Source organism: Myotis lucifugus, unplaced genomic scaffold (assembly GCF_000147115.1).
Source record: "Myotis lucifugus unplaced genomic scaffold, Myoluc2.0 scaffold_59, whole genome shotgun sequence".
Taxonomy (NCBI): domain Eukaryota; kingdom Metazoa; phylum Chordata; class Mammalia; order Chiroptera; family Vespertilionidae; genus Myotis; species Myotis lucifugus.
In genome coordinates, this window is record NW_005871107.1 from 5,607,144 (window position 1) to 5,630,402 (window position 23,259).

Consider the following 23,259-nt stretch of genomic DNA (forward strand, 5'->3'; position numbering starts at 1 on the left):
TTCCTAATAGAGCCTTTGGAATCAGCTTGGCTTTTTGAGGTTCTCACCACTCTCTTTCTATGACTTCACCATATCATTAAAAATCTAAAGTTATTTAGCATAATTTAATATATTAGCAAGATCTGTAACCGTATCCAAGGATATAAACTTGTTTGTTGTAACAACCGCCTGAATAGTCCAAAAGGCCATTCAAAGAAAAAAACAGACCATGTCAAATTTTCAGTAGTTTTATTGAAAAATGCCTCTTTTGTTTCAGAAATAAATAATATAAGGCAGTGAAATTCACAATCTGCAGTTAAAATATAAAAGCAGCAATTCTATGTTCATAGTCTTGCAAACATTTCCAACTGCTTTTGATAACTAAGAAACATGTTCTGGAAAAAAAAAGTTCATACTAAATATACAACACAAACATGCAATTCCATCTCTGCAGAATAATCTGCAATTTGGCATAAATGTTAGTGTCTACAACAAGGAGGTTTAAGGCAATATGAAATTGTATCCAGTTGATACAATCATTTCAGCTACATGGCTTAAGGTTTGTGGTTGTTAAAGGAGATGTATAAGAGCATTCTATGCCATAATGTGTAACAGAAGCTAGAAGAGGAAGATAAATACTTGCGATGCAGTTGACCTTTCCCTCCTTTTTGGCTTAGGAGGGGCATTCCTTGAATCGTGGTGTAATTGAATTGCAAATAAGTATTGGAAAAGATAAACTGCCCTCTCGAAATATACAGTAGTTCTGGGTTCCAGGACTCACTGTTTAACCTAAGAGTTTCACTGAGGCTGCCCGCTGTGCTAACGAAAGGCACCAGGCACGTTCTCTCCTTGCAGCTTTTGTGAACAAAGTATTTTGCAAGCATTTCAAGGGCGAAAGCAAAGACGCCTTACAGACTGCGCGCGCGGCTGGCTAGGCTTCCTGCAGAAACAAGGTTCTCTACAGTAAAAAGGGGGACTCTTGGACGAAGCATCGCCGGAAGAAACATCGCAGATACGGTGTGCACTGCTCTATTTGACCTGTAAATGATAATCTCAACACCTCCCCCAGCCTGGCCTCCCTGGGCGCCGTCTCAGGTTCACGGCCCCAGGCCGCGGGGCAGGGCGCGCCGCCAGCGCGCGTGGGGAGGATGCTCATGGGCAGGCTCGTCGGCGCCGTAGTCCTCGTACTCCTCAGTCCGCTCCGGCTCCACCGGCACGATGAAGGGCTCGCGCTCAGGCAGGTAGGCCCCGCCCTCGGGCACGTATGGCTCTGTCCGATTCAACATTACAGTTATGATTTGGGAGGTACAGACACAGCAAAAGCTAAACCATCACCCGAGGCGATGGCACTCCAGTCTTCATCTCCTAACTATAAATATATAAATTACAATGTTCTGATTGCTAACATTTGCATAGAGAATTTGGTGATGCTCAAATAAAGTGACGGACTTAAAAAAAAAAAAACCTTCAAAGATCCAGCAGTAAATACAATCATTGCACAAATACCTGGGAAGGGTCAGACTGGGCCAAAGAACTGTAAACGCAGAACCTGGGTAGGATTTTCGCAAATCCCCAAGTACCTGTTCATGACTTCAACTCCTCAGTTCAGAGAACAGTTTGGAAAGGTGAGGAGGTGAGGGGACGTATTGTTGGCTCCTAGAAACTGAACTCTGGAGGTGAAAATCAGCTATCACCAGGTAATATACAGTACATGACAATTTCTGTGGCTGTCTCCCCCACAGACTGAGTTACAGCTGGTGGGCGAGGAACACCAGTGGCTACAGCGAAACAGGAAGAAAAGAAGTGACTAGAGAACTTTGGTTTGAAAATGGCAATGACAAAACCCAAATGAGAGTACATGTACAAAGAACAGTACTAATGAGTCGCATGCCCTGAATCAGACACATGGCTAACAAGCAAGACAGAGGAGGAGATTCCATTCGGTGTTATTCCGGCACAGAGCAAGCAGCAGGCTTGGGTGCAGAAGCTTACTGTAGAATTGTTAAGTGATTTTAGTGGACAGGATCACATACAAATCATGTACAAGCCACAATTAGTTTATTATTTACATCAGACATTTCTCTTTAACCAGGTTAATTGTTTTTCTCGAAATGGCACGATCTCCGCTGGTTAGTAGTTTTATTATGTGCCTCTGTCACAGTCGAGGCTCCTCATGGCTGTATGTTTCAACTTTTTTTTAAATAATATTTTTCTACATTATTACTGAAATGCATCAGGCGTATAGACTAACACCACTGCTTTTGTTTCATTCAAGTTAGTATAGAGTCTCCACCCTCCTTTATGATGTTGACCCGGTTCGTTAACCATATCTGTGGTGAGATTTCCATACAGACTCATTTCCTAATAAGCATGTGCGCAAACATCTCAGAAACAGGATTTTCATGTATTCAAACTGTAAGCAGCACTGGCGACTTAGAAAATGTTAGCCGGAACCTGAAACAGGTCAAAGATGATAGTTTTAAAAGTTGAATTACTATGCAAAAAACATATATACACATCCATCTAAGTATGTAATGGTTAAAGTATATATACATATATATCCATATATTTCCAGTTATTTGTACATACCATAAGGCAGAGGTAATTTAAATTTATTTTATAACACATTACATTACAATTTTGTGAATGGGTTGTATGAGAAATGTACATTAAGATTAATTATAACTTTGGCCAGATGTAAGTACTCACATAAATATATAGATATATAGATATTTAGATATTCAACTACTCATGCACTATTTGCTAGTAGCCAACCATATCAAACAGCAGTATCATTTTTAAAACTTGCAAGATGCTTGAGGGTGCGCTGATGAAAAGGTCACCGACCACAGCATGACTTTCTTACTTCCAGATCAGCATATGTCCCCTGTCCCCACAGTCCCAATATCAGACATAAGAGAATTGAAACACTAGAATTTCATTACTAACTCTTTTTAAAAATTACATTCCAGATTTTATAAATATTAATTCTACAATGTGAGTGAACTATTGTCAGTTGTCTGCATCATGTTATCAAATACTAGTTTGCCTACACATTAGATTCCCCAAACAAATATATATATATGTGTGTGTGTATGTGTGTGTATTCTTAGCATTCTACAATTTTATTCAACAAATCACTGTTCCCAATCTTTAGGTTAGGAAGAAAAAAGTCAATTGGTAGCATTCTTTGAACTTCTAGGGGAAATAAGGAGAGTTTTATTATGTGACTTGGTAATTGCAGAAATATTGGAAGGGAGAGAAAATAGTTATTTAACTCCTAACAGTGAAGTAATGGTGTATGCTTTGAAAAAGAACAATATTACTACATAAAATACACAACTGGAAGAGTTGCTATCTTCAAGAAATACTCAAATCAATCTTCCTTCAATCCTATGGCACTTCATTTCCATAAAGGTTCTTTATTCAGGTGAATTTGGGTTCCTACAATGACAACCACATACCTGGATAGCCTTGCCCGTTGTATGGGATGCTGGCACACTGGGATGAGTCACAGTATCCAGGAGGACCTGGGGGTCCTCGGATACCTGAGTTTCCAGGACGACCAGGGGGGCCAGGGGGACCTCTGGAACCTGTGGACCCTGGCGGACCCGTTCTGGATTCTCCTTGTGGACCTAGTGTGGGTTGAAACAAATATTTCTCCTCTTGTTAAATACATCTCCTGAGACCGTCAGCAATATTTTGGCCCCTCCACTGCCTCAAGACTAGGCGGCTCCCTACTGTATGGTAAGAAAATATTTCCTTACAAAATCACCAATATGAACCTAAGCGTGGAAATTTCTTACCAGTGATTCATAAGAGTTAAAGACAGAAATCTAACTACTTTAATTATTTCATTCCAAGAAAATGGACTGAGCAAGAATGAAGCCAAACTAAAGATATAAATGAGTTCTCTGCTTGCTCCTACTCTCACAGAGATAAGACCACCTGAAGGAAATGGCTCTATTAGCCACATAGACTGCCGGGAAAACATGGAAGTACCCGCTCCATACCTCTGAACTATGTGAGGCAATGTCATGTCTACATCGAGTGGTACTTGTGGCTAACATAAACCTAAATTTATTACCACTAGGGTTGACCTTGGGTTGCAAGGGTCTCGTGGACACTATCATGAAGAAAAAAAAATTCATTTTTAACCCAGTAAAAGAAATGCATAAAACAACTAGATAACTATTTCTTTCCAAAGCGTCAAGAAAGAACCTGTAAGTGAAATCTGGTGATGTCTCCAACTTTTTAGTGAGAATACTTTTGTTTTAGTCTACTAGCAACATCTTGAAGAATACTAGAAAAAAACAGGAAGTGGTACCATTCTTAAAAGTTATGAGGCCAAACAAAACAAATTAGGAATTGCATAAAAAAGAAAACAGCAACCCTCTGTGTCACTGAAACTCAATCCTTCACATATTAAAGTTACAGTGAATGCTTAATAGAACACATGCAAACATTTTTTGAGCAAAGAGAACATAAAAATGAGGAGGTTATACGAGTTCAACTTCTTGCTAAAGTATGAAAATACCATGATGATAGCCATGCCTGAAGCTAACATGATGAGGTTGTGAATCTCTTGGGGGGGGAGGGGGCTGTATGCTCTCCCAGTAGTTACACTGTATTATCTTATGTACCAGCAGACCTACCTGGGGGGCCAGGCGGACCTCGAGCCCCTGGAGACCCAATACCCCTTTCGCCTTTCTCTCCTGGCAGACCTAAGGAAGGACAAAAAGATCAAGCACAGGAGGAAAATTATCAGGAAACATGTAGTCTTCCTTTTAACTGATATTACCTGACTCAAGTCATTGACTTCCCCCAGTGAAAGCACAACCCAATGTTTCACAGAAGTTCACTCTTTAAGCCAGATTCTTTCTAGACATTTGTGTAATTCCAGACTCGTGGCCAGGAAACAAATGTGGCTACACGTCAGGGGAAAAATTATTTGAAGAAAACAAACACATCTAATATATATTTTTAGAAACAGTTGTTACAAACAGAAATCAAATAAAGAGTTACAGCTCATTGAAAAATATCTTATCTTTAGCAGCCCTATTCGTGCAACATCCGAGCCATCAGAATTACAGAAATATCTAGGTTTTCTACGGAATGTTAACTGCAACTTTGACAAAATCAGTACCCAGAATCCTGAAACATCTGGAATCAGATAAGACTATTGTTCTTCTTTTCCTCCAATTACACTTATCTACCATAAAATTAAAGTGAAACAAACACATAAGACCAGCGCCAGGCTCTGAATAAAAGAACAACAACAAAAAAATTGGATCTAAAACTGTACATTCAGTTGCTGCCCAACTCTTGCCAGTCACAACAATTAATAAGCTTCTAGTGCCTGATTTAGTTTGCCAAGATACAGGTTTTTCCCATTAACAACAACCAGAAATTCACATGATCTTTACTAAGATCCTAAGATATGGGGCTCTGTGGCTTGTAGCCACCTAAACAAGACAGGTTCAGGGACCATAGCTCTCCTGGGACTGTTCAAACAAGACTAAAGTAGTTTGCCAAGTTCAGTCTTCTATGTACTTTTTGACATCCCCAGGCTCCTACACGTGTAGTTTCTTCCTTTATGCTCATGCTGCAGCCAGAGACACCTACCTCGTTCCCCCGGGGGACCCTGCATGCCTGGCGTGCCCGGGAAGCCTGGTCGCCCCCCAGGTCCGGGTTCTCCCCTGGCTCCTGCGCTGCCCGGGGGACCTGGAGGACCTGGTGGGCCCGGCTGGTTCCGATTGGAGTGGTAATCATTTGGAATCTGATTTAGCATTTGATTGAATCTGTTCATCTGACCTATAAATAGAAATAACACTTGTTAGTAAGAACCCTAATAAGGGAGGGATGAGAGGGTGAAATTGTTTTCTCTTAGTATCTAGTGAAATACATCTCTATCCCTCCCCTGTCCAGGAGGCATTCCAACCTGAACCCTAAAAATAAAAGAAAACTCTCCAGTCACCAAGGACAAACTGATCCCTGATAAATACCAGCCAGGTAGGCCACAAGGCTTACTATAAAGAAAAATGAGTTGTGGAAGTTTAATATGGCTCTGATAGAAACCCCTGAGATTTGCCCGACAATGTCGCTCAAAAGAAAAACTTTTTTAAAGTAAGAAATTATGCCATGATTGTGTGTACACAAGGCAATGATCATTAGGATTTAGTGTAAACTGAAGTTGCCTGTTGGATATGTTGAAATTACAGATTTCTGGGCCTCGTCTTCAAAGATAATGATTCACCAGGTTGAGAGTCTGGCCCAGCAACCCTAATTTCTAAAAGCAACAGAGGTGACTCTACTGCAGGTGTTCCCAGGGCAGCACTTCAGGATACAGCGATTAAAACTTCTGACAGAGGGGACCCCGAGTTTAAGGCCACACTTGGTTTTCAGGCACTGAACCTTATTAATAAACTTAATAGGCCTCATGGAATATGAAGAAAGAGTCTGTAAAAAGTAAGGAGGCAATATTAAAATGTCCCCAGCGAGATGGACTTTCTATGATTAAACTGGTCTGGGTGGGTGGGCCTCGTTCCTTAAAGTCATACAACCACTTAAAGGTTTTAACTTGAAAGATCCAATCGCTGCTGCTTCCAGATATGCCCAGATGGATGAAGATCACTAAAAATCCTACAATATGGAAATTGAAAAGCCCCTTTAAAATGTGATTTTGTACCAAACCAAATGTAAGGATAACCGCCTTTATGTTACCTTAAGTTATTATTTTATCTTCAGGACAGTCATTAAAATATCACTAACTGGCTACAAAATTGACAATGTATAAAAAAAAGAAGATCATCAAAAATGAAATAGAAGCATACATCTTAGAAAATTTATGACTCAAACTTTGCATTTTCCTGCAATAAAAACTTTTCATACATCAAAAAGAAAGAAATTTACCATTTATCAATTGTTCACAGACTTGTCTTGCAACTGCCCGCATCATGTTCTGAGAAGCAATGTCTCCCTTGTTAATTAAATCAATGAGAATCATTAGCATATTATTTCTATAGTTTCATACTTCAATGTTTTACACACAAAATAAATGTATGTCAAATTTTAAGAAATACATACTCTATCGCCTTTCTCTCCTTTCAATCCAGAGGCACCCTAAAATGCAGGAATTTCATGTATTAGAAAGTGACAGACATGATCTAAAATGATTCATGAGCAAACATGATGATGAAGATCTGCTTTCTAATGAATTAGCAAAATGACACCACAGTCACATCAATGTTATTCACATTGTCTCGCCTATAAAAGCAATCTAATTCCCTCTCTCACCTCCTTCTCTGGGAAGCATATGACCTCCGAAAGAGTGCTGAGATGTGAGTTTGAGGATAACAATTTAAAAGTTATGAACTATGCATACATTTTATGATGCCATTCACAATACAGGCCTGGAACTGAAATGCATGTGAAAATTGCTCTTGTGCCATTATATTTTCTTTTATATCACCATAGCTGGGTAACTCAGCTGGTTATTGTGGATTCTCCATGACATTCATCTTGATTCAGTTCCAGTGAGAACTATTGAGCTTTTGTCAATTCCCCAACTAAACATATAACTACTTCCAGTGCTTTTTTGTGTGCATTGAGTATAAAAGGAACCACATGTCTCCCTTATTAGATAATTCAATCCAAATGCTGGTCCCACATCCAAACACAACTACAGAATATTTGTCCCTGCTCTGTCAGGCCTCTCATGGGCCATGAGAGGATCCTGGGAAAGTTTTCCTTATAGTGCAAGAAGTTTTTGTCTTTTAGTAATGAACTTCCAGGCTGCCAACTGCTGTCATAGAAGGAACATCTGAACTATTGAAAAATCTGATGGTCAGATAATATATCCCAAACCAAACCACATCTTACAGTCTCCAATACTTTTGCCTCAATGACTCCAGTATCCTCCTAACTGGTCTTCCTGCTTCCTGGATTGTCCTCCTAGAGCCTATTCTCCATACAGAAGCCAGACTGACATTTTTAAAAGGAAAATTAGATAATGTCACTCTTTTGGCTCTAAGGGCCTCTTGTGACACTTAGAATAAAATAATTCCTTCTCATTGGCCAGATGATCCACATAATCACCTCTGCTCAGCTCTCTGACATGATCTTTCATTTCTCTCTCCTTCACGCCCTTGATTTTGGGTACCCAGGGCTCTCCACTGTTCCTTTCATATTCCAGATTCCTTCTTCACTCGGGGCTTTTATTCGTGCTGTTCCTACAGCCTGGAATCCCCTTCCCACAGCTCTTCAAACAGCTTGCTCCCTCAATTCATTTCACTGCCTCCAATAGGCTCTGACGGCTATGTCTACAATAGCCACCTCCCCGCCATCACAATTACTCTCTAGCCCTCAGTCTGTTTCTGTTTTCTTGATGTCACTCATCATCACCAGAAATATTTATGTACATGTTTTTGGTCTATATCCCCCACTAGAATCTCCACGAGGGCAAGGACTTTGTCTTATTTACTCTTATATCCCTAGACCCTAAAACATTGACTAGCTCATTTAGGTACTAAACAAGTAGGTATTGAGTAAATGAATAAAAATGGCACATAAGCAGTTTTTGAAAACATGCACTGTACCACATCAGGTGTTGTAAGTTAGCAGGAAGTTATCAGCTGGTTATAACAGCTAATGACATAACTGGTGTGCTGCAAGAATTTTTAAAATATGCAATACCTGAGTAGTCAGGGGCACTGACCTCTTTTCCCTTAGATTGTCAAATTTTAAAAAAAAATGACAACAGCCATCATAACAATAGCCATACAGTATGAATAAATCAAAATTATACCTGTGTGTGTGTTTTTGTCAGATTGGCAAAAAATAATTATATATTTTGGTGTGTCAGAATTTTACTAATTAGTTGATATGTGCCATGAGATTAAAAAGGTTGAAAATCACTGACAATAGCTAACTGATTGAGTCAAGGTCTCTGCTAACACCTTTATACACCCCTCTGCTACCTACTTTGGTGTATAGAAATGAAAGGTAAGATAGAATAGATAAGAAAAGAAGAGGCAACTTGCCACCTTAAAGGACAAGAAAAATAAAAGGAAAAAGGTCAATAAGGTCCAAATAAATGTTCCAAGTTACAATCATAAGATAAACTAGAGTTAGGCTCTCCCTTTGGCCAAAGTACCAGACACTGTTAATGGAAACATATTATTATTGACTTTGGAGCCTTATGTAAACTTCAGGGATTTTTTTTTTACATTTACTGCTATTTTGATATCATTCCTGGTGGTGTTGGGCTTTTTTAATTCACTGCCACTCTGAGATTGTTCTGGTATAGAGGGTGTGTGGAAGTCATTGTTACTGCCAGGATCTAAGGTCACATTTCAAGTCAAGGAAGGGCAAGTTTCCTTCAGGTTTCCAGCGGCAGCCATCAATTGCATCAGGAATAGTCTTGTGTGAGACTCTTCGGTCATAGCAAAACAAAATAAAATCCTGAATAGGCAGAAGAGTTCCATGTACTTTAAACTGCTCTTGTGACATTTCTGCCATGATTCATTGAGGAAAAGAGAGTAATAAGATCATGTGTTAGGGTACACACAGACTATAAAGTACTTCAGGAGTCCTTTAATCTTTACGTTGCTTGTTTAATCGTATGTAAACATAAAAAGCAACCAATGTCGCATAAAGATTCTACCCTAAATTTGCGTGGCATTAAAAAATTTTTTAAACTCAGGTTTTTGTCACTTGGACAATACTTAAGAAAACAGAAGTCCAGTTCAGAGAGCAGCTAATAGTTGGGCTCAATTATCTTTAAGGTAACTTTTTTATATTTCAAAATTCTATTTAGACGAGATATATCCACAATTCATATGCAAAATAAGGAAGAACTTGTAAAGGATGTGAAGCCCAATAGCCATTACAAATACTTCTGGATATTTTAAGGACGCCAAATTCAGTTTTGGAGATACTAATACCAAATATAGTAGATGGTATGCACAATACCATCTCAATGACTATTTTAACCAAAACACCTGACTAAAGGAAAGTTAAAGCGGACATAAATTGGGCAGTATAAAAAGTAAAATAGCAGATTCGATCAATGCTTTTAATTCTGGGACTATTCTTCTTAGCATCCTCAAGGAAAGAGAACAGAGCAAGTGGCTTGGCTGGATGATACTGCCCCAGGGTAACATCTGCACACTCCCTACAGAAGCACCATGCACCACCATCATGGATTTTTCTATGTTAAGCAGCATAGCACTCCTAAATGAAGAGAATCATTCTGCTGACCCAGCTTAAAGTGTTAATACAGTGCAGAAATATGTGTCTTGGCTCATCATCCCTTTCTCCTTTTAAAGAAACCCTATAACCACAGTTTTCATCCCAGAATATTCTAACTCAGAGAGAAAAACTTTAGAACCAGTACCAAGTTAATTCCACTGGTCTGGCATGGTTTCAACAAACGCTTCAAACACATTACAGCAAAGATAACATAAATATGCCAGAGCCTTTCAGTGTCCTCATTATTGAAGGCAACAGTGAAATAACTCTAGACGTGCAAGCGGTCCACTTACTGGCCTGCCGTGGTCTCCGGGCTTGCCTGGTTTCCCACTCGGTCCTGAGACTCCTGGGGAGCCTGGGGTTCCCTACAACACGCAGGTCGGGAAAGAGGATGATATGAGGAAATTAAAATCCCATCTAAAGTAAACTAGTGAAGTGGCAGCTTTAAAAGCTTTTCAATGAAGCAGCATATAATCACATTTTCAGGAAGAGGAAAACCAAATTTTAAGTTGACACAAAGAGAAACAAATCTTGAAAATTCCCATTCAATTTTTATTGACTGTATAGTTCTAAAATATATGTTTAGGCCATTTGAAATATATATATATATATATATATATATATAAAATCAGTTTTACAATTCACAGACTGTGATCTCAGTAAATTGGTACAAAGTGAAGCTGCAGAAAGCAATTCCTGTTTTTTGGTGTATTTCTATTACATAACCAGACAAGCCATCAAAAGACAGCAGTGCACACTTTGGCTGGGGAAGAAATTAAGAAAGTAGCCAGTTTTTGGCTAAATTTGGCATCATTGTGGCAGAGTCTCCCCTTGTCTGCTGGAAATGGCACTCTCAGCCTAGAAATTCACTTTTTCTTTGGTGCATTCTCCACATTTCCACTTCCTTCTGTCACATCAGCACCCTTCACCCCATCAAAACCATAAGAATTTCTCCTTGTTCCTTTTAACCCAGCTTCAAGACACACTAGTCATCTTTTAGTAGAATATACAGGGTGAGCCCTAGCTCAGCGGATAGAGCGTCAGCCCTCAGACGGAAGGGTCCCAGGTTTGATTCCAGTCAAGGGCATGTATTTGGTTGCAGGCTTGATCCTCAGCCCTGGTAGGGGCGTGTGCGGGAAGCAACCAATAGATGTGTCTCTCTCACACCGATATTTCTCTCTCTGTCTCTTCCTTCCACTCTCTAAATATCAATGAAAAAATATCCCTGGGTGAGGATTAGCACAACAACAAAAAAGAATATACAGAGTAGGGCAAAAAGTAGGTTTACAGTTCTGAGTATATGAAACAATTTATTCTTGTATTATTACTTATTAATTATTGTATTTATTCCGTATGAATGACTGTAAATCTACTTTTACCCACCCTTGTATATAATACCTATTAAGCAATATATTATGTTCTAAAGCCTAAAATTTCCTTAAAATGAAATAATCAGATTTGGTAAAATAATTAATCCTTTACTTCCTCAATTATGCAAATTTTAAGCTCTGTAGTAAATACTTTAAATGGAAGTTTACTATACAGTTAAACTCCCCCTTACCTAAAAATATATATATTAGAAATAAATTAGATTATTTTAACGTATGCTATTGAATCTTCATATCCTACCATTATACATGAAAACCTCCATCATCTTAAACAATGTAACTGTGATCTCACTGGAAGCAGGCATACAGATGCCACTTGCAAATCATTGGCTTTAGTATTTTCCCCAAAGATCTTAATTAGAAGACTTACTTGAATAAAACTTAATTCCTCAGAATGACTGATGACTATGCAGTAATAAATGTCCTTAAAACTCAAATATCATAGACCACAGATCCTTAAAATTGTATAACAAGAAGTAACCAGTCAGGTCATAAAATGCCACCACTCAATGTGAGGATAGGGGGGACTAAGGCACTAATAGCTAGTGACCAAGTTATTTGGGGATATTTTCCTATTTTTCAAATATAACTTGATTAAAAAACAAAACTGTATTTTAACACATCTGTTTCCTCTAGCCCAGTGGTCCTCAACCTTCCTAATGCCACAACCCTTTAATACAGTTCCTCATGTTGTGGTGACCCCCAATTTCATTGTTACAAATTGAACATAATTAAAACATAGTGAATAATCACAAAAACAATATGTAATTATGTATGTGTTTTCTGATGGTCTTAGGCGACCCCTGTGAAAGGGTCGTTTGACCCCCAAAGGGGTCGAGACCCACAGGTTGAGAACCACTGCAGTCTAGCCCATTTTGATTTAGGAAAATAAAAACAAAACAGCAACCCCAATGGTGTACCCCCCAGCACAGAAGCCAGGTTACCAGGCTCTTCTCTAGCAAAGTGGACAGACAGCAAGGTAACAAATCCTGTTCTTACCGGTGGCCCAGGTGGACCCCTGGGTCCCATTGCACCATCTTTTCCAGTAAAGCCCTATTGAAAAAATAAAATTAATTAGAGGGTAGTGAGAGAATGACCACGTGAAAAGGAAAAATGCTAAACAGGTTGCTAAGCATGAAGGGTGAAGAATTTAACCCAATTTGCTGTTTGCAGGTCACCTTGCAATAGTAAGGCAAATATACTACAAAAAAGAAAAACACTTTCAAATTTAATTTAATGCCTTTCACTGAATACTTAATTTCTATACTCATTCATTTATGTAGTTATAAATACAATCATCTTAAGAGTCAAACTCATCTTCTGCAAATAAAACCTTTCTTTCTTAAAGATACTAGCTTTTGCTTTTGTAAGAGTATAAAGTCTAAAGGAAAAACTAACCCTTTCTACTGAACAGTCCATGTCCACACACTGGCCCAGAAAGGATAAAAATGGGATGAAAGATATGTTACTGAGAAAAGCACACGGTCTCATAAAAGAGGAAAGAGAGCCCAAGCAACTGGTTAGTAAACTCCCTTGCTCATTCCCAGAGCAATGGCCAGGGCAGGACTTTTGAAGTTTCCATTCCTGATGAACTTTCCTTCGCCCAAAAAAAGAGGCGACGAAGAACCCCCTCCGTTGGAAACAAAGAAAATCCTCAATCATGTAATTTTTTTTTAGTGGCCCATCTCTCCTCATGTCACAGAGAAGGCCAGACCGGCACTGGTGTCTGCTTGACTGGGAAGGAGAGATCTGCCTCAGGAGCACAGCGCATCCCGCCCAGGCTCACTCTTTGGCTGTCTCGCCCCATCTCCATCCAGTGCCAAATGACCTCTGTCTGGAATGAGTCACTCTGCTACCCAGCTAACATCCATCCCAATAGCAGGTCTCTGAAATCCAGCCGAGGATTTCTGAGTCAGATCGTTTTTTATGGTTGTCGCATTCCTCTGTTGAAGGAGATGTTTGTCTCATTTTCTGCAGAGAATAAGAGTGATAATTTCATCCATATTCCTGGATTCTAGCAAAAATCAGGAATATTTGGATTAAGTATCCATGTTTCCATTGATTTTACAATAGGAAGTTTAAATTATTTCTTTAAAATGGTGCTACATATATTCTACTATAAAAGTTTCTGAAAATGTTTTTTCAGAAAATTATAGAGATAAAGATTTCAAACTATTTTCTGGAAGATCTAATCCTGCTTAAGGAAAAAACAGATTCCAACTTCATCTGCTGTAACGTCAACACCGCTTCTGAGAGCCACTGAAGCAAAAATGTGCTGGTAGTAGTATTGCTTGGGCAGTTTGAATGGGATTTCTTCCATCTGAATTTCTCCAAATGCTATATAGGGCATGCTCGCTCTTTCTTTCTTTCTTTCTTTCTTTCTTTCTTTCTTTCTTTCTTTCTTTCAACTATCATATTTCTGAATAACCCTTCTTTAGTCAGCCTAAGAACATTTTATTTTTTCCAGCTTTATTGAGGTATAATTGACAAAAGTATCTATAAATTTATGGTGTATAAGGTGATATTTTGATAGACGTATTCATTGTGAAATAATTACCACAATCAAGAAAATCACCTTAATCATGATTATATCCATCACCTCACATAGTTAATTTTTGAGTGTGCTGAGAACATTTAAGATCTACTCTATTAACAAATTTCAATATACAATATAGAATTATCGACTATAGTCACTATATATACTAGACTGTAGATCTCCAGAACTTATGCATCCTGCATAACTGAAATTTTGTACCCTTGACCACTATCTCCCCATTGTCCCCTCTGTCTGCCTCTGGCAACTACGATTCTCCTCTCTGCTACCCTGCGTTCAACTCTTCTTTAGATTCCATACCTAAATAAGATTATGCAGTATTTGTCTTTTTGTGTTTGGCTTATTTCACTCAGCATAATCCTCCAGGTTCATCCATGTTGTCCCAAAAGACAGGATTTTCTTATTTTTTAAGACTGAATAGCAGACTATTCTACATATATTACAGTTCTTTGTCCACTCAGCCATCAGTGAACACCTAGGACTGACCAACTATCTTCTTTCAGGAGAAACAAATGTTTAACTTGTCCTCAGAAGGACTCTCCACTGAGGCAGCTGCAGATCCTTGTGCTATGACTTTTTCTTTATTGTCAAAGCTCTGGCAGTTGCTGCTGCTCGCCCTCGTGGAAGGGGGGCTGAAGAGACCTATGGTTGTCTTCATAGATACTCACGTATCCAGTACATGTGGTACTTTTGTTACTTTTTAACACTCCCCAAAGCTGTGTCTTGTTTTGAAAATTATCTGTGTTGAAGACAACCCATGCATTCTGTTCCTAACAACTCCACCTTGGTAACAATCTTCCTTCTCCACCATGATCCTTTGGCTTGCTCTCCTGAGCGTTCTCTTCTACCACAGGGTTTGAGTTTTGTTCTTTCTTTCTCCCTCTCTCCCTTTTATTTTAGCTTGCACCCAAAGTCTACCTAACTTTCCAAAATCAGGTTCTATCAGTACTGTACTTTCAGTATTAGTAGTAAAAACTAAGTGGTAGATAGCTGTACAAGGCTGTGAGGAAAAGAGTGGAATGATTTTCTGAAAAATATCCTTGCCCTAGGAGAATGAATTTTTATGAAACCAAATATTTCTATAATATTAAATAGAGCATAGAAGCCCTGTTTACTGTACTTATACTAGAAAATATTGGATTTCCTGCACTATTTTCATAGTAAGTCAAGAGTAAATCTGAAATCTGTCACTAATGAGCAAAATTCCTACTAAATACCAATTTTCTATCCCATCATCAAGGCCTAGGTGATACTTGAGTTCTAAAGATGTAGAGAGGAGGTGCTGACTTCGAAAAAAAAGTGCCCGGAAAATAAAGATTATTCTCCTACATAAGAGCTGCCTCATAACAAAGATTTTAATTTTAAGATTTAAAACAATCTGTAATACTATCAACAATAAAAAAAATATTTAAAAAATTAAAAAAAGAAAGAAAACAAAACAATTTGGTAGAATTCTTAAATCTCTTGCTAATCAGCTGAAATTCCTTTTATGGATTTCTTTTTCTAAACCTGATAAGTTAAAAAAATTTCCCAAATTAAAATTTCAAAGGCTCTCCTAAAGTCCTGCCATTTTGTTTCATAGACCTTGAGATTGATCTGATGTTGCTTGAGCCTCTGATAATTGTTTTTCAGTCTTCCACAAAATATGTGAATTCTGCTTTCCAGCCAAGCAAATGAACTGTGGAGGGTTCTTAATTAATAAGCAGCAAGGTGATATCATTTTCAGCATAATCCTAGCTTGCCCGAGAAAACTTACTCGATCTCCTGGCGGTCCCATGGGTCCTGGGGGGCCAGGCAGTCCTGGGGTTCCCTATATGAAAAGAAAGACAGTAATGTACTTCCTGTGTGGAAAAGGATACTTGTTATTCCCCCAAACATTTTTTTTAAAAGAAAGGAGGTTTAGGGGGCTTCTGAACAGAAACAGAAAGCCAGAAGCAAGCACAGTGTCAGCCATGTTGTAGGTACTTAGTCATCAAGCAGGTAGGTACCTGACCTGACAAAGCATAGACCTAAAGATTAAGACCAGAACATGAAATGGAAATAATGTGAAGGACACAGCCAGGCTTCTGCTTTGCGGTTTAACCTTGGTTCACCGTCTGAGGCAGCACAAAGGCAGCTTGTCAAATAACACTTGACAAGTGAAAGGAAAGGTAACTTCAAGAACAACTCACTGCTCGGCCCGGAAGTCCTGGCTCTCCAGCATCGCCCTTCATCCCTTGGCGACCCTAGAGAAAGCAGCGGGAACACAGTTCCCAGGCGTTTTACAGAGATTAAGTGGAAAGGGAAGACATGAGTCATCTCTGAGATCTCCATCACTTCATAAATCCAATGTAAGAATATTTTTGAAGGGAGATGAATAAATCACTTTTTGTATTGATGCTCACTCTTTAAGCTACAAATGCCATAGTATAATTTTCATTTATAATGCTATGGGATAATTTTATATGATTATGGGATAATATGCCTACTTTAAAAGAACATCTGTTAACATAAGGGAATTTCATTGAAATAAAATTTGAAGGGAGAAAGCTATTTTATCTTAATATATTTAATTTGGTGCTAATTTTAATAGATATTCAATGAAATGTTCTAAGAAGATAACATAATTTGGTACTTATTACTACTTGTTTGAAGACACTTCTTACAAAGGAAAGCTGAATTAATTAAAACCAATAATTTAATAGTAGTAGTAAAAGAAAAAAAAGGTAAAGCCTCTACAACTTTCTTTTGGACATAAGAAGCTCACAGTAGATGCATTCAACCCTCTTGAGAAAGAAAGCCCTGTTCCTTCACACGTCTCATTTCTAGCTATATCTAATATAGATTTTATTTTCTTTAAATGCCAAAAAAAGTAATCTATCTTCCTAAAAGGGAGTTTAGACTTAAATTTAAGAACTATGCAGTTATTGTATTCTTATTCGTAAAGTATATTTACTTTATCTTAATATACAGAAAAAGTTAAATACAATATGAGTCTTAAAAGGTAAAACATCCTTTATAATTCAGATCAGCATTTAAAACAAAATATGAGCCCCAAAAGGTAAAACATCTTTTTTAATTCAGATTAGCATTTTAAAATGTTTAAAGAAGTAATGACCTAGATAAATAACGCAAGCTTGCCTTGAGGTCGTAGGTATTAGAAAAGGACTCCAGGGCAGCCACAGATTGAAAGCAATTTCAAAGTCTTCAGGATGTTGAAGGATATATGTATTATTTATTTTAAAAATTTTATAGGTCAAAGAAGTAGTGTAATTTTTGTCTACACAGTTATACATTATTACATATACTATTTACATGTCTGAAATCATAGTCCTCATAGGAAGTTATCTCAATGACTAACTTTGTTGAGTTCTCTGAGAAAACATTCGATTTGGCAAAATATAGTAAAAAAATGTTCCAGTTAAATTCAGTGTTAATCTGCCATCCTCACTTAATACAGAAAGCCTTTGTACTTACTTGTTCTCCCGGAATAGAGAGTCCGTTGGGTCCCTGGGGACCTGGAGGACCCTGGGGGCCTGGAGGACCTGAATCCCCGCGAGGACCAGGGGGCCCCTAAAATACACAAGGAAGAAACAACCACATGGGCATGTAATGCTCATCCAGTGCTAACATACAGTCAGAAACTTGCCTTCCTAACCCTAAGACACCATCATATAATTCTTCATATAAGAACAACTGGAAAATGAAATAAATTCACAAGAATACTTAAATTTCCAAAACTCCTATTAGAAGTACATTTTTTGAAGAAGTAAAACATATTGACTATAATGTATTCAGATATTTAAATTCATAAACTCATGAGATCAAAATTCAAATGTTATTGGATTTGGTTTATTTTAAGCTAGTCCTGAATTCTCTTAGACTTCGGCTTATTTCTGGAACTAACATGTATATGAATCAAGCAAGGAGCAGATAGCCACTGAGTAGATGCTCTGTACTGAAGCTTCTTTGCAATGTGTCTAGGTGTAAAGGGCACAAACTTGGAGTCAGACAGACCTGGGTTAGCATCCCAGCCTCACCCTTTCCTGACTGACTTAGCTTACCATTTGTGAGATTATGACAAAAGCTACACATTATCTTCATAAAATATGCCCCTTAAAAAGCTTGAGGTGGTTTATGGAAGACCAGTGTGAAACTGGTCAGAGGGGCAGCTGACCCCCAGCAAACACACATGTGGCTGCCCAGCTCTTTCTCTGAGACAGGTGTAAGGAGGGGCAGCAGACCTGTCCCCAACCCTCTCCAGCTCTCTCATGGGACTCTGCCCCCTGTGGGGCCTTCTAACTGATGGCTGGGTCACCCCGTTTCCACATGTTGCAGCAGAGCCCATAGGTTCTGCAGATTCCCATGTGCAATTCCTACAGCAGTGACACACCCTAGACCAGCTGTGGGCAAACTACGGCCCGCGGGCCGGATCCGGCCTGTTTGAAATGAATAAAACTAAAAAAAAAAAAAAAAAAAAAGACCGTACCCTTTTATGTAATGATGTTTACTTTGAATTTATATTAGTTCACACAAACACTCCATCCATGCTTTTGTTCCGGCCCTCCAGTTCAGTTTAAGAACCCATTGTGGCCCTCGAGTCAAAAAGTTTGCCCACCCCTGCCCTAGACATTTATTTCTCTGGTCCATCATTTTGACATCCAAAGACAAGACAGAGGTGATATATTGCCTAAAGCACAGACTCACGGAGAAATAAATGTCTAGGGTGTGTCACTGACTTGCTCAAGGTCACATACCCCCTTAGCAGAAGTTTGAACAACCAGCCTTCAACATACAGATGAACATTTAAATGCACTCTAAAATATACTTACAATTGCCCCATTGATACCTCTTTCACCTCTGGGACCTTTAGCACCAGGTCCTCCCTAAAATACACAGTAAGAACACATTTCAGGGTGAATGTAAGGAAAGTAGGAAAAAGTTGATACATAAAAACTGTTTCAAGAAGCAGCGTATTGTCCAATCAATACTTCTGTAGCTACTTACAAAATACTGAAGTAAAGACTTTATATCCCACAAATAAGTGGGGAAAGGGAATTTCAAAACCTTGTACATCCTATGTGTCTCATTTTTACATTGTGAACTTTCTTAATTGTTAGCAAATCTTGAAGTTTATTTGAAAATGTGAGGTTTACTAGAAAAAGCAAGCATTATTTAAATACAGTAAAGAGAAAGTTCAGCTTTGGAATTATATGCATGCATTCTTCAGGGGAAATAATATACAAAAAGAAGAGTATCTTGGATCACTCAGAATCTCAGAATATGTAGTTCAGTAACAGGAAGTCAGAGACTACTGACCAAAGAAGAAATAAATATGGTAGTGATATCTAATAATGTTATCTTAAAATGAGAGAAAAACATCTCTACTTCTCAAAAACATCTAAGTCACATTGGGATATAATTTTATGATTACAAATATACATCAGGTAAATCACTATTAATAGAAATTATGGTAATTCCAGTGACATTCTGATTCTGTACATGAGAAGCTGACTTATAATTAATCTAAAATCAATTTACATTTTTTGTTATAAGCTCTGTATAGTAAAATTGGGTATTATAAGAATCTCTGAGCTGTTTCTATGTTAATTAATCATATTCTTAAAAGAGGCCATTAGAAGAATGACTACCACTTCTCAAAACCAGCCCAGCTCAGATGTTGGATTGATAAGAGCAAAGGGTTCCACGTTGATTAATGAGACATATCACTGCAATCTTCAATGTTTTGTCTACACTTTCTTGGTCTCCCCTCCCCCATAAATAGATGTAGACTTTATCTTATCATTCCAGTTACTCTAAACCCCAATACTTTCACCCAGAGTTTATATCATCACATATGTAACATCTTCATATGTTATTCCCATGTGATGTCTGCAGCATAAGGTACACATATCCTTGCTCTAAACAAATTGTTCTTGGGTTAGCCACTCAACTGTGGTTCCATAACATCTACAGAAGAAGCTTTTAGGAGATATAAGGAATTTTTAGAAGCATGTGATTACAGATGGAAACCCAGATTCACATCTTTAAGAGAAAAGTTCTTAAATACGAAGCTGGTTTCATTCATTCCTGCATATTCAAATGTGTTTAAATTTTCTTCTTGTATTACTCCACTAAAATATACCACAAAAGTGGTCTGCAATATGGCTTGCTCTGTCCCAGAAAATGTGGATGGCTAGAAGCATTTTATGCAAAAGAATACATGGAACAAACAGCAGAATCTCAGAGGAAAGTGTGGGGGCGGGGTGTGGATCAACCAAAGAACTTGTATGCATATATGCATAGCTCATGGACACAGACAATAGGGTGGTGAAGGCCTAGGATGGGGCGGGGGGAAGGCTAGAAGGAGTCAATGAGGGGGGAAAAGGGACATATGTAATACTTCCAACAATAAAGATTTAAATTTAAAAAATAAAAAAGAATGAATACTCCAAAGCTTTAAAGGAAAAACTAGGGCTTTTTCAGTTTCCTTACAGCAGGGCCGGGTGGTCCTGGAGGTCCAACGCTGTCCTGTGTGCACGTGCACGCATTCGGAAGAGCGGGGCATTTTGCTTCATCTCTCTGGAATGTTGAGAAGAATATTTACCTTTGAATTGAGGGTAAAAATGACTCCCCATCCCCCACTTCCATTTATCATATTTACACAAGGAAATCTGTTTCCCAGTGTGCAGAAATAATTTCAGTTATCATTGCAAATAGTCTTGGGTTGAATCTTGTTTTGCTCCTTTATGTCTTTATTTTACATTCACTCTAGGAAACCTCACATAACAAAGAAATGTCTACAGAACTGCCACTGCGACCACTGGTTGTCTAACCCAGTTTCCTTTAATCTGGTGGTAGAGAAATGCCCATTTCATTTAGAAAACCTGAAGTCCTTCCCATGGCCTACGAAGCTTTACATGCTCCACAAAGCACCACCGTGGTCATCCCACTTTCCCCATTCGCTCTGCTCCAGCCCCACTGATCTGACTAATATTTCTCAGATCTTGTGGCACATTGTAGCCTTAGGGCCTTTGGTTTTACAGCTCCCTCTGGCTCTGGCTCTAGTCTCCACATTATTGGCTCCTCACCTGATTCAGGTCTCTGCTTAAATCTCACCGTATCACTGAGGGCTGATGGTATGCACTTGGCTATCTATCCCTTTACCCTGATTTGTTTTTCATCCTAGGACTTTCGCTCTATACCATAGTCTATAGCTGCTTGTCCATTCTTTCTCTTCCCCTGCCTTTCACTAGAATATTTACCTTTCGCTGCTGTGGCCCTAGCACATAGAATAGTGCCTGGCTTATCCCAGGTGCTCCATCAATAAATGCTGAATAAATGACGCACCCTCATCCCGGGGGCGTATGCAGTTTATCGCTTGCCCAATGCTTCAAATCCATCATCAGCATTTAACTTTGTAACCACTTACCACTCACACAGATACTATGGGAGTGAGTCGTCATCTCAAAAACAAATCCAGTTAGTCCTAAACGTTAGATATCCAGAGAGGTGATGGCTTATTCTATAAAATGCTGAGATTTTATAAACAACAGAAGGGATCTGTTGGAGGTGTATCAAACATGCTGACGCAGCAGGACTTTGCTAACTACGCATAACACCCTGGCTGCTGGGGAGAATTGACAGATGTGTCTGATCCATTCTCCATTCCTGGCTTCCTAGGCTGGGGTCCCTGGCCCGAGCCCCAGTAGCTGATTAGCATGCACAGAGATGCTAAGAAGAAGTTGCTGAGTGCTGCTTCCTCTCCCAGCCCATCAGCATCCGGATCCCTCCCTCCCAGGGGGCTAATGAAACGGCCACAGGCTTCCATTCCGCTTGACTCACCCTTGAGGGAATATCACAGCATCTGTCTCTACTGGTCCACACTGGACTGCAGACGATATCGAAATTCTGGATTTGGAACTGCAAACAACCAACAGCAACATCAGCTAAAGATGCATGAGAAACATTTTATACTAACGTTTCCACAATTTAACCTTTGCCAACTTCTCTGTCTCAAGGGTGCAAGGCCTTGGGAGCAAATGGGGTCCTTACTTCATAAGGAAAGAACATAAAAGCCTGTGCCTAAGATAAAGAGACAGTAAAGCAAATGCTTATGTGAAATTCCCACTTCTGATTCACTTCCTTGGCTAAAAAGAAATGTTTGATTGAGTTTTGTTTTTTTAAAGAGAACTAATTTCTTTGTTTAATTGTGAATTTGTTTCATTAAGAATTTGAAAACAACACACAGTTAAATCAACTTTTAATAGCCTACCCTTGTAGAAAAGTAAAATTTCAAAAGCCATTCCGCATTTATTCTACCATTGACGCTCTTTTTTTTTTCATAAATTCTTACCTAGGGGCTGACCAATAATTTTTATGATTACCCTTAACTATTTCAATATAGTACAGTCCTCCCTTATTATTCACAGAGGGATTCGTTCCAGGACCCCCACAGGTACCAAAACCCAAAGATGTTCAAGGCTATGTAAAATGACCTAGTATTTGCATAACCTAAGCACATCCTCCCATATATTTTAAATTATCTCTTGGTTACTTATAATACCTAATAAAACATAAGTTCTATGTAAATAATTATTTACACTATATTGCTTAGGATTTGACTTTTTGGAATTTTTTTTTTTTTAGTATTATTTTCAATCCTCTGTTGAATCCACAAGAGACATAATCTATAGATACTAAGGGCCAGCTGTAATATATACTTCCTATCTTTCTACTTTTTAAAAATAAAACTCTTTTAATAAGAAGGAAAATATCTTTTTAGCTATAACTTATTTTATATCTCTGATATAGTTATTCTATTTAAACATAAAATACAGTAGTCAATAGAAAGTCTGAATTTTAATCACAATTATATTAAACTTGCACTTATTGTTTTTCATTGTAGAATAGAAATTTCAACTTTTGAATCCAGGAGAAGAAAATTCTGTCTATGGAAGAAAGCTAAATTAAGTAAATATAGTTTAAAAATTAATAGAAGCCAAAGATAGCAGACTTGGTTTTAGAACTCTGTGATTATCAATTGACATTTAACATGGACTTCAATGTTCATACGGCTTGGTACAGTGAAAACCTCCATTTAAAACT

General features: G+C 38.4%; 1 protein-coding gene across 1 annotated transcript in view; it reads right to left on the minus strand.

The window, feature by feature from the left end:
- Positions 1–211: 211 nt before the first annotated feature.
- COL12A1 (collagen type XII alpha 1 chain) overlaps positions 212–23,259 on the minus strand; it is a 111,660-nt gene continuing 88,612 nt past the window's right edge. The window contains exons 52-65 of the mRNA XM_023754283.1: positions 21,997–22,074; positions 20,647–20,733; positions 18,984–19,037; positions 17,629–17,724; positions 16,344–16,397; positions 15,929–15,982; positions 12,618–12,671; positions 10,524–10,595; positions 7,066–7,101; positions 6,892–6,958; positions 5,605–5,793; positions 4,635–4,703; positions 3,444–3,614; positions 212–1,249 (exon numbers count right to left, since the gene is read on the minus strand). Coding sequence (XP_023610051.1) covers positions 1,077–1,249; positions 3,444–3,614; positions 4,635–4,703; positions 5,605–5,793; positions 6,892–6,958; positions 7,066–7,101; positions 10,524–10,595; positions 12,618–12,671; positions 15,929–15,982; positions 16,344–16,397; positions 17,629–17,724; positions 18,984–19,037; positions 20,647–20,733; positions 21,997–22,074 — 1,254 coding nt within the window. The 3' untranslated portion in view covers positions 212–1,076. The remainder of the gene's footprint in view (positions 1,250–3,443; positions 3,615–4,634; positions 4,704–5,604; positions 5,794–6,891; positions 6,959–7,065; positions 7,102–10,523; positions 10,596–12,617; positions 12,672–15,928; positions 15,983–16,343; positions 16,398–17,628; positions 17,725–18,983; positions 19,038–20,646; positions 20,734–21,996; positions 22,075–23,259) is intronic.